The sequence below is a fragment of the Myotis yumanensis genome, unplaced genomic scaffold, assembly GCF_028538775.1.
Source record: "Myotis yumanensis isolate MYYU_CA2020_CCGP unplaced genomic scaffold, mMyoYum1.0.hap1 SCAF_10, whole genome shotgun sequence".
NCBI classification, from domain to species: domain Eukaryota; kingdom Metazoa; phylum Chordata; class Mammalia; order Chiroptera; family Vespertilionidae; genus Myotis; species Myotis yumanensis.
In genome coordinates this window covers 39,256,217-39,268,287 of record NW_027223761.1, presented here as the reverse complement: position 1 = coordinate 39,268,287, position 12,071 = coordinate 39,256,217, and the positions used below count along the sequence as shown (strand labels likewise).

The 12,071-nt window shown below is 43.2% G+C and overlaps 1 protein-coding gene and 1 long non-coding RNA gene across 2 annotated transcripts in view; both read right to left on the bottom strand.

Moving 5' to 3' along the window:
* LOC139017246 (uncharacterized) overlaps nucleotides 1-822 on the bottom strand; it is a 211,667-nt gene extending 210,845 nt beyond the window's left edge. The window contains exon 1 of the long non-coding RNA XR_011472840.1: nucleotides 78-822. This is a non-coding gene — a long non-coding RNA (uncharacterized lncRNA). The remainder of the gene's footprint in view (nucleotides 1-77) is intronic.
* A 435-nt stretch (nucleotides 823-1,257) lies between these two features.
* Nucleotides 1,258-12,071, bottom strand: part of LOC139017242 (interferon-induced very large GTPase 1-like) — a 38,538-nt gene continuing 27,724 nt past the window's right edge. Inside the window, exon 3 of the mRNA XM_070425392.1 lies at nucleotides 1,258-8,772. Coding sequence (XP_070281493.1) covers nucleotides 1,496-8,770 — 7,275 coding nt within the window. The 5' untranslated portion in view covers nucleotides 8,771-8,772 and the 3' untranslated portion in view covers nucleotides 1,258-1,495. The remainder of the gene's footprint in view (nucleotides 8,773-12,071) is intronic.

The following is a 12,071-nucleotide window of genomic DNA, read 5'->3' as shown; positions in this document are numbered from 1 at the left end:
AGACATGGTCCTTTTATGTCCAACATGAAGACATTTTCTTTGTATCAAGGTTACTTTAAGTCATTAGCTTTGAGAACCAGCATAAGTCATTGTTTTAGAAGGTGCAGGTTTGCATAATGGTGATTTCTTTCTCCTCTCAGATTCTGGTTACCATCAGAGGTTTTTTTTATTTGTCTTCTGATCATGATCCTATGCCTCACAGTGTGAAAAGTCACAAAGATGCCTATTTTGGAGATAAGCATTTCCTTACATTTTAGTATATAAAAGAATATCTTATTGAAATAATCAGAATCTAAAAACTATATATTCTTTGCTATCTTATTCTTAAAGGAATCGTTTTTAAAATTATTAATGGCATAATGAAATCTGACCCTTATTGACAGCCTTGATTAAAGTGGCCCTTCTCACCTGCTAATAAACCTTGTTCCAAAAGCCAGTTCTTCTTAAGCTTTTACAAAGACCAGGCTTTGAATATCTACCCTCTTATGATCTTAATTTTTTATTTTTTTATTTAAGCTTGGAATGGGGAACTGCTAAGATGCCAGAGAAGATGAGGATGATACATGAGAAAAAAAATAATTCAATTTTTATTTTCTATATTTGCTTAATAATGTTTTCTGAATTGATACAGGCTCTGTCAAGTCTGTGGTATTATTTCCCAGAAGAAAATATGTCTAAATATTACTATGCTTGGGAATCATCTTCCCATCAATATTTTTCCATTCAAGTGTTAGTAAATTTTTTCCCCAAGATTTCAGAGGCAATTTGTAGCATCCATCCAAGAACTATATATTCATTTTATGTGTTCATATAGTTAATCTATAGGAATTTGTAACTATGTATAAAGTTTTTGATTTTCCTCTATGAAAACAACTTTGTCTTGTACTTTATAAAACATTATACATTTAAAAATAAAAAGGATTCAGAATAATAGCTTAAAATATGAAGTAGAATTTTAAATAGATATTGTTAGATTTTTATTGTATGTTCATATGTTTTAGCAATTAGTTTTGCAACCAGAAGGAATTGAGATAAAGAAAAAGGAAGTCCTTTTAACAGGAAATCTTAATTCTTTATTGTTTAAAGTATTACATATGTCTCCTTTTCCCTCATTCACCTGTCCCCAGCCTTCCTCAGCCCCAAGCACATGCCCTCACCCCTCCTGCCCCCCAGTGTCTGTGTCCATTGGTTATGCTTATATGCTGCATACAAGTCCTTTGGTTGATCTCTTATCCGCCCCCGCCACGCCCCACTACTCTACACCCCCACTCCCCGCCCCCAATCCGGCCCGTCCCTGCCTTCCCTCTGAAGTTTGACAGTCTGTTAGATGCTTCTCTGTCTTATATTCTTGAAATCTTAATTGATTCATATTTAGCCTTCTCATTTGAAAAATGGAAATAAAAAGTTTCTCATTGTGAGGAGTAGGTATTTTTTGGATTGTTCAAGGACTGTAATTCTTGTTTAGATTCTGGTACTCTTTTGTGGGCATTGAGTATTATTGCTTTTTCAAGTCATCAAGCACATTTTGTTTTGTGATCTTGGTCCATGCATCTGGGATTTTACCTTTATCTGTAAATTGTTTCTCATATTTTCCTTCTAGGTTTGATCTGAAGTGACAGACAAACCATTTCCAGTATGGCTGGGTGGATGTGTCTGGGGTGATGCTCCATTTGGCAAATTCCCATCCTGCCTGTCGATAGGTCTTAAATGGTATATCACGACCATTTAAAACAAAAGAATGATTACTTGCTACCAAACTGGTACAGCAGTCAATGTTAAAGTGGTCTGTGTTAGCCCATTGGCCTCCATTGACAGCTTTGGGACGGTGGAAAGGAACACTGTGGTCCCCGTCATGGTTAGGGATTGTGTTTGTACAGATTGCTCCACAGAAGGGACATTGTTTCCAGCAGCCGCAGAGATGTTCAGAGAGCATGTTCTGGATTTCAGGAACCATGTCTTCTTCAGGTGCACTGAAACGTGTCTTTTCTACTACATTCATTAAGTCATCCAAAGCTTCACTCATGGCTTCTTTGAGAAACTCAATATCTTTAATCTCCTGGTGTTCAATGCTTATCAAGTCTTTTCGTGGAAAGTTCAAGTTACTCCCCAGGTGATCACAGAACAAATCCAACCACCCAGACACAGTGCTGCTTTTATCTTTGGCTATTGCTGTGGATTCACGAATAGCTGAGAGGATGGCATTCTTGATGTCATGTATACTTATTTCTAAAAAATTCTTTATTTTTTTATTTTGTTCTGAACAATATATTTTAATATGGTTTTGAATGTAATTCTTAAAGAAGGTTTTGGGATTATGAATATACTGCCAGTAATCATCAAAATTTTCATTTTCTGCCAGGGAGATAAGAACGTGTTTCTCCAGGTTAGCCCTGTTTTCATTGAATGCTGGGCAGGTAGCTCGCATGTCCCCAGCAATTTTAGGGACCATTTTTTTTGAAATCATGTTGTGGACAGCAGGAGTGAGTTTTTCCAACAGAAATTCAACAAATGTTTTGATTGAGGTTGCTCCTTGACAAGAGATCTTAAAACCCATGAGGAAATCATCTTTCTTGCTTTCCAAATAACTTACAGGATCATTTGCTTTTTTGAATGCCCTATGCATCTCTTTAAAATTCTCAGATGCTCTATGGAATAAACACAAAGATAAGTCAATTTTGTACTTACTTGTAAATGTGTATCTGTCTTTAGTGGGTTCAGATTTCACCTCCTCATCTATTATGCTCAGGATTTGATGGAAATAACTTGGATTGTAATCACATTGTTGCCTCTGAAGGTTTTCAATATTTTCAGTGTATCTTGAAATAATGTGGTCAGTAGTCCTATTTATGGACTCTTCATCATATACTTCTACATTCCTTGTTAATAAGCCAAATCTTTTGCTCATTGTGACATGTTCTTCATAATTGACTTCAAACTCTTTTTGAGACTTTTCCTTCACTCTATTCACCATGTTTGTCTCCTTTGCAAAATGTTCCAAAAGGATGTCTTCAGAATCCACATCAATGTTAGGCTCTGGGACTGGAGGAACAGTTGAGGACACACCATAGACCCAGTTTTCCCAAAGGTCATTGAATCTGACATGAAGCTCATTCTCACTCAATACTTTGTCCTTTAAAGTTAAAGCCAATTCTCGGCTTTTTTCCAATAATTCCTTTTCATAACTTGACTTTTTGTTATCCAGTATTTCTTGATTCTTTTTATAACTGATATGTTCCTCGGCTTTTTTTTTGCTCTCAGAAATAAGTGCCTCTTTAAGGTTTATCAGTTTAATTTCAAAACTTGCTTTCCACTGAATCATTATCTCACTCTCTGAATCTTCTTTAAAATATTTTTCCAGTTCTTGCTGAATGGCTTTATATTTTTCTGTAACTGGAGCCTGAAGAGTGCTTGCTGTGAGTTCCTGGATTTTCCCATTCTTAATCTGGTTAATGAGCTGGTTCTGCAAGTCTACCACATAACTCCTCAGTTGCCAGGTCCAGGAGTTATACATGGTTTCCAATTTGCTCATGGCTATGACCTCTCGGGTGTTCCTGAAGCTGAAAATAAAGTTCTCATTCACTAGGGCTCTCCACAAATCTTGAACTCGCAATTTCACATCTGACATCTTCATGATGCTTCCCCTCAACTCCTGTTTGGCAGCCATAAGAATTCTCCTTTTCAGTTCCTGGACATTGTGGCTGTAGCGAGGATTGGGAGGGGCCATTGGGGGATTGCCATCCCAGAGGTGAGCAAAGTAGTAGACATGAGTATTGACATCAAATTTAATGATATCACCAAAGCGTGTTACATCTGAACACTGTTCTTGCTCAGCTGCTGTTGTGGCCATTTCATCTAGTCTCTGCTCTAACCGCCTCCTTCCTTCCATAGTTTGATCTTTAGCTGTGACTTCCCCCACATTCTGATGGACAAAAAGGCAACTTGGGGAGATTTTTACCCGTTTCATCCTCATAAATGCTTGCACCACTATTTCAAGAATATCTTGCATTTCTGATGGATTTTCTCCAAAAATGTTGATCAGAGTCAAGTTTCCAAGTCCAATGACAAAGGTTGCCAACTCATTATCACGATTTTTGGATTTATTGCTGAGTTGTGGAGCCCGAAGGCCTTCTGTGTCCACAACAAGCACAAAGTCAAAGCCCAGTTCCTCTGTGAAAGTTTCCTCGACCTTCAGGAGCTGCATATAGGCCCCCCGGGTACACCTCCCAGCACTGACAGTGAACTGCAGCCCAAAAAGTGCATTCAGCAGAGTGGACTTCCCTGAGCTCTGTAGGCCAAGGATGCAGAGAACAAACAACCGTTTGTTTCCAAGTTTCTCAGAGACCTTGTCAAAAAGAGCTCCCACCCACTTTAAAGGTACATATGAAGCATCCCCATCCATCAGCTCAATGGGAGCACCAGATACCATCAGATCTGCAGCGATCTGGGGAAGGGAGAGATAAAGGGTATCTTTAGATGGGGAAGCTTCTTCTAGAGCTTCATAGATCTGGCCAACTTCTCTGAGAAGTTGCTCAATTCCCAATGTACAGTTATTAATCTCTATGGAGATAGCTTCTATTTCTTTTTGCCAGCGTTGGAGGTCAGTGCTCTTTGGTGCCTTTTGTTTTTCTGTTTGTATCAGTGACCACAACTTGTTTTTCTCTTTATTCAGGTTTTCCAAGTGGCCTGCAGTCAGGTTGTCCAAAAGCACACTCAACCATTGCAAAAAGTAGTGTGTGGTTTGAGTTTTAGAATAATTTTGGAGAATTTCAAGGACAGACTGCATTAATTTATTGAGAGGAAAAGCTCTACTCAACTGTAAATTCCGTATTCTTTGTTTTTCTGTCTCAATCTCACTCTTATGTTGTTCAATGCTCCGATTCCTTTTTTCTCTTAGATGATAGAGTTCTTTGTCGTTTTTACACCAAAGATGCCACAGGTTTCCCTGAAGGGGTAGTAAGTTTTCCTTCACCTGAGATATATTCACTTCTTTCAGTAGGGCCATTAGGACCTCTGCCTTTTCTTTGGCTTCCTTGCAGTCTCTCTGGTCTTCATCAATAAGGAATCCTTGCTTGTGAGCAATCGGGGTACAGTCCTCTAAGCTCAGAGCAGTGTCTGAGAGCTCCAGCAAGCATCTAATTGTAGTAACAAGCTCCTCTGTTAATTCTGCTTCATTTCTGTTCCTGATTCCAATTACCACTTTTGGGCTAGAATTATTGTCCACGTTTTTCTCTTTGTTATCAACTAAACAGATCAAAGGTCTTGGAGACTGACTCAGATCACGAATAATTTTTTGGTTTTCTTTATTGTCATCAGAAGTTGACATGAGGACAACAATGAGAGAAGAGACCTCCTGCAGAAAGGTAAGTTGCTTCTTACATTCCTTTGCATCTCCATGGAGATTGGTGAAGGTCACACAGTTGTCAAATCTGTCTTCATCTTCCCCTCCAGGACAAAACCAGCAGATTTCCACCACTCCCCGCATCAAGACACAGTCTTTGGTGCTCCCTCTGCAATGTCGGTGGAAAAAGACATCATGTTTACGTTTACTGAGAAGACAGTTCATGATCTGGGATTTGGAAGCAGTGAAGCCATTTCCAACTCTTATAAAGGACACAATGGGGGTAGAGACTTGACACATCTGCTTATTCTTGTAATTGATCTTCTCCTCTCTTGGTGATTTTCTTGCTTCCTGCCAGCTCCTTCTAATTTGACTGAAAGACCAGAGAGAGAATTCAATTTGAGAACTGCAGGGATTAGGTATGAGAAGAGGGAGTGCAAACTGACAAATGGAAAGTTTGGACAAAATATACTGTCTGGCAAAATCATCTGCACAGTGAAGAATTGCCATTTGAATATCCATAGGGTGAATATGGGGCCTAGGATTAGAGGATGAAGGATTAGTGGGAGTATCCCTGTCTTCAAACAAGTATTTATATGGGTTAAAAGCCTCATTGTCCTTATTTGAGGCACTTGGATTTACTTGATTCTGTGTGTCTCCATCATTTCTGAAGACCAGGTATCTCAGCTCATAATCCAGCACTTGTAGCTTCTGAAGGAAACATTGGTGAAGCTCACTTTCAGAACAGGGCTTGCTGTTGTACACAGAAGTCCTGTTGATCAGATGGAAGTTAGTTCTACTCATCTTTTTTGGGTAAAATTGTTTTAAGCCTAGATGCTGGAGTAATTCTAGGAAGGCTGTATTTTCAATGAGTTCCCCTTTGATATTATCATTATCATGTGGTTCATGAGGTTGTTTCCTTTCATGGAAAATGCTTTGCAAGTTTTTACTTATCTCATCCATTTGCAATGAGGAGATCGTGGCATCATAGTTACCATCAATGAGCAATCTCAAGTCTTTCTCTAGGTTTTCCCAATTCTGATGTGCTCCATGTTTGGAGAGGACATGGACAACTTCTTTTGACAAAGATTGTCCCATGTGATGATTTATTAATGTCAGGCGTTGTGTTTTCTCCTCTGGAGAAAGAGCTGTGACTCCAATGGTAGCTGTAAGACCTGTGAGCACCAGGAATGCCTGGGCTCTGTAGGTGCAATTATTTTTGAGCTCCTGGTATTTATCTTGGGCAGTTTGCATTTCATGCACTAGGAAGTTTAACTCCACACACCCAAGGAGATACTGAAAATGTTTGTTTACCACATGATATCCTGCACCAGCTGCAATGGAAAGTAGCAATAGCTGTGTGTCTGGCTGCTCGTTTTCTTGGAGGTAATTCAAGAAGTATCTGAGAGACAAACTGACCTCATAAGTAGCCTTTCTTTGAGCTTCTACCACTGTTTCTTCAGACTTAGATTTGGCCATGGCTTCCATGAGGTCATTCTGGGTTTTCTTTAAGCTTGTAATTAATTCAGAAAATTGGGAGATGTTGATGTGCTCTTCCTCTGACTTTGACTGGAAGACCCACTGCATGATGGAATGAATCTGAGGAAAGTCATTCACTCTGTAGATGTGAGGATACAAAAGGCTGCGCAACTGAGATTTAATAAACTTTGTTTCATAGATGGAAGAATTTTTGTTAAAGTTAACAATTTTTACCAGAAAATTCTGCAAACCCAAATTTGTGAGGCATTTGTTAACCCAAGTGTCATAACTGTTTGTTTTTTGACTCAATATTTGCATGAAATTCATCAGTTTTTGAAGCTGCTTTTCAGGATCAGATACCTCCCAGGATTTCACATCATCTAGGGAAACCCCAGCCTCCTTCCCAGTACTCAGTAAGTCTTCTCCATCCTGGATCTGGGCAGTGATGCCAGTCAGAGCAGTGTAGCTATCCTTCAGTAAGCTAGCCACCTGACATGGATCCTTAAAATCACTTCTGTGGTTGGAGAGGATGATGTCCCAAACGGGCACCAGCTGAAGGCCCCGGTCAATGACACTCCAGGTTTGATTACTGGCAACTAGGCCAGCTTTCCATTGGAGAAAGCCATTTGCTTCTGGTGGGCCGCCTGTCTGGGCCACAGATAATTGGACTCTGGTTTGGAGATTTTGGAAGGTCGTGCTTTGGGTGGCAGTTTCTGAATGAGAGCCTGACCCATCCACACCTGCAGGAACCTTCACTCCAAAGCCACTGTAGCTGCCCCTTATGTAACCATTCAGGGCCTCTGCTGACTGCTGTTTTACTTCTGCCAGCTGCTCACTCCGGAAACCCTCTGATACTGCTTTCCACCAGTAGATTCCTCCCAGGTGCAGAGGGCCCTGGTTGGCATGAGAGCCAAACCTTTGGAAGAAAGCTTCAGTCCTCTGCCTCAGCAAGGGGAATCTGTTCCGATCTGCAGGCTGACCCAGATCATCAATGCTTTTCAGTTCCTGGAGAGCAGCATTGGAGAACCGGAGCTGATCCATGGGAAAGTGGCAGGAGGCAAGTGGGACATAGCTGAACTTGGTAGAGCAGAAATAGGCGTGCTCAGAACGTGATTGTTGGGTTTCCTTGGATTCTGAATGTTTGCTGTTGTTGATACCAGCTTCCATGCTAAATCCCCAACGTCCGCCCTTGGCTGAAGCAATTACACTGAAGCCCAGCTTCTCTGTCATCTGGGTGAACTTGGATTCTTCTTGAGAAGATGTAAATTCCCTGGTTTCCATCTGAATGCTGTGCTGAGGGCCGAAGAGTAAGAACTCATTGGGGACACTGAGTAGCTCTTCTCTGTTGTCTAAAAGGCTCCTGTGGGAGCTGTTTTTGTAAATTCCCTGCAGGGCGAGTCCCCCAGATGCCCGTCTCATGAGATCTCCATCTGGGAGGTTTTGCCTGTGAGACAGTGTGCCCTCCATAAGGTTGAGTTGTCCCTGCATGTGTTCTATCACTTCTCTTAAGGATTTTTCGGGGGGTGGCCAGTACTCTTTGGGAATCTCCATTGCCTGCCTCAGCTCTGCCTCTTTTTTCCTCACTGTCTCTTCTTGTCGTTGCCTCCCTTCTGATAGTAAGTCTCTCAGCTCCTGCAGTGCCTGTTCTGCCTTCTTCTGTTCTTCCTTTATCACGTTCACCTGAGACTCCTGTAACTTTGAAAGGCTATTTGAGTTAAATAGCTTCTTCAGAGCCCTTTTCTCCCAGGGATGTCGTGCCTGGGATTTCAGCTTCTGCAGGTCTTCTTCTTCAATGTGTTGTAAGGCCTGTGCACAGGTCACATTCAGGTGTTCCTGCAGCTTTGGCAGCCAGTACTCAACTTCCAGTCCCACTTCTCTCAGCATCTCTTGGAGATCTTGCCCACTTTTCCCTCTGACAATGGGCTCATCAGACGTGGAGTGTTTTCTGTCCATCACTGTGGAAAAAAAGTGACACTCACTTAGCCTCTGTCATGAACTTAGTAAGTATAAACCACCTCAAAATAAGGATAAGAGTACTAAAGATGCAACTCTCTTCCCTGGCGGGTGTGTTTAATGGTTAGAGCAGGGGTCCTCAAACTTTTTAAACAGGGAGCCAGTTCACTATCCCTCAGACCATTGGAGGGCCAGACTATAGTTTAAAAAAAAAACAACTATGAACAAATTACTATGCACACTGCACATATCTTATTTTGAAGTAAAAAAACAAAATGGGAACAAATACAATATTTGTATTTGCATGTGGCCCACGGGCCATAGTTTGAGGACCTCTGGGTTAGAGCATTAGCCCGCACACCAAAGGATCATAGGTTTGATTCCTGAACAAGGGCTGTACCAGGGTTGTGGATTCAATCCCTGCTCCCAGTTGGGCAGGGGTGTGGGGGGGTGGTGGTGGGAGGCAATTGGTGGATGTGTCTATCTCACAATAATGTTTCTCTCACTCTCTCTTTCTCTTTCTCTCCATTCTTTCCTCCTTTTACCTTCCCTCCCTCTCAGAAAATCTATGGAAATAATATCCTCAGGTGATGATGAACAACAACAATGAAAATATGCAAGTCTTTAAGGCTTTCTCATCCTTTCCTTTCATTGTTTTATAAAACATACTAGAGGCCCGGTGCACAAAAATTTGTGCACTCGGGAGGGAAGGGGGTCCCTCAGCCCGGCCTGTGCCCTCTTGCAGTCTGGGACCCCTCAGGAGATAACGACCTGCTGGCTTAGGCCTGCTCCTGGGTGGCAGAGGGCAGGCCCAATCCCTAGGTGCAGCCCCTGGTCGGGCTCAGAGCAGGGCTGATTGGGGAGTTGCGGCGCCACCCCCTGTCATACACGGAGCAGGGTGGATTGGGAGGTTGCGATGCCATCTTCAGTCATGCTCAGGATGGGGCCGATTGGGGGGTTGGGGCACCGCCCCCTGTCACACTCAAGGCAGGGTCGATGGGGAGGTTGCGGCGCCACCCCCTGTCACGCACAGAGCAGGGCCCATCAGGGGGTTGGGGCGCTGCCCTCTGTCATGCACAGAGCAGGGCCCATCAGGGGGTTGGGGAGCTCCCCCCATCACGCACAGAGTAGGGCCGATAGGGGAGTTAGGGCACCGCCCCCTGTCACACACAGAGTAGGGCCAATCCGGGGGTTGGGGCACCACCACTGTCACACTCAGGGCAGGGCCAATGGGGAGGTTATGGCTCTACCCTGTCACACACAGAGCAGGGCCCATCAGGGGATTGTGGCCCCGCCCCCTGTCACACACAGAGCCGCAGGGCGATCACGGGGTTTGGGTGCTGCCCCCTGTCACTCTGATCCACTGCCAAGAGGCCTCGCGGCTCCGCTGATCCCAGTGCTGGGAGGCATATTACCCTTTTACTATATAGGATAGAGGCCTGGGGGCCGGCTGGTTTGCCCTGAAGGGTGTCCTGGATCAGGGTGGGGGTCCCCACTGGGGTGCCTGGCCAGCTTGGATGAGGGGATGATGGCTATTTGCAGCTGGTCAAACACCCTTCAGGGTGGGGGTCCCCACTGGGGTGCCTGGCCAGTCTGGGTGAGGGGCTGAGGGCTGCTTTCAGGCTGGCGGTTGTTGACTGAAGCTCCCAACCGCTCCTTTTCTCTCTCTTTTTTAAATTTTATTCTGGGCCAGCTTTAGCGCTGGCTCTAGCTCTGATTCTTCGTATCTGGTTTGTTTGCCATTCTATAATCGAAACAATATATAACTCCAGCTCTGAGATCCCGGCCGGCTGAAAGCTGGTTTCTGGGGTTTTGTTTAGCTTCTATATTTGTTAGAATGTTTCAAACTGCCAGCTCAGAGGCCGGCAAGTCAGGTGGGGAACGTTGGAGTCCTCCTTCACTGACGGAAGCAAGCCTCATGTTCGCTTCCAGCTGCCTGGCTGCCGGCCGCCATCTTGGCTGACAGTTAATTTGCATAGGATATGCTGATTAGCCAATGGGAAGGGTAGCAGTCGTACGCTAATTACCATGTTTCTCTTTTATTAGTGTAGATTAGTGTTTTTAAAAATTTGGTGTGTATGTGTGTATGCCTTCACACGTGCACAAGACATCTTTGTGGATGTTCTCAACATGGACTGCTTTTGTAGTTGTCAGGATAAGTTGCAACTTAATAGCCTGGCTTTTGGCACTTCTTATATAAACAGAATCAATTGAATGGAGAATATTTAAGTGGACACCAATTACTATTCCTCAGTCAGTTTCTATCAAACCTATGTTGAATGGTTCCCTCATTCATTTTATAACATTTACTTATTCTCCTGTCCTTTAAAATAAAGTTGTTGACATCAGCATTATGGTGCATAAGATGTTTCTCTTTTTTTGTTTCCCATTTTATGACAATTAATTAGACAACTATCCACAAACAAACGTGCCCCTCTGTGGGAATTTTGGAATTATGCCAAGGATGTCAAAGGAGTCTCAACCACCTTTTCATCTAGTAATAGGCAGAGGACTTCAGCATGGGCTATGGATCCAGCAAAGTCAGCAATTCTGCCCAAACCATCTTAGCATGGTTGGAAAATGCTCTCCTTGGCAGATGCCTGAAGATGAGAGGGAATTTGCAGTAGTCCAGTCTTTTCAAGGGTAGATTGCAGCATGAGTTTGGTGACATTGCATCAGTTGCACTATCACATAGTGACAATTTCTCCAGTATGGAAAAGGAGAGTGGTTAGTGAGTGCCTGGCTACTCAAGTTGTGTGGGACATGACTTGAGAAACACATTGCTTTCCAGCAGCACTCAGAGTACTGTGGCAGGACCTTCATGACCAAGGGAAGGAAAAGATGGGAAAGAAGCAGAGAAGAATATCAAAGAGCATTAAAGGGATAAGGTTCCTGCTGATTTTGCTTGGACTTCCGCAGGAAGGCCTTCCATGTCCCTATGAGAGAACCTCACCTGAGGATCTCCCTTTTAGGTCAGCAGCTACTAACAATGCCCCAAGTTCTAAGCTCAAAACTCCCCTTTACTGTGGCCACCCCCCTTGTGTGCACTCTTGTGTTGAGCAATGAGAGCTAATCTGGAAAATGTAGTGGAATCAGAAAAGCACACTAGGATCTGTGTGCAAGGGAGAAACTGCACAGTTGGACTATATCACCACCTTCTGGAAAACAAAAGAGAAATTGCCAGTAGCCAGCCTGGTGTGTTGTAAGAACTAGAGATGACTTAAAAGCTTAAGAATTCTGCCACAGTGAGAGCAAGCAGAGTGGAGTAGGTGTACCTATAGAAAAGCAGAAAAAACCCAGA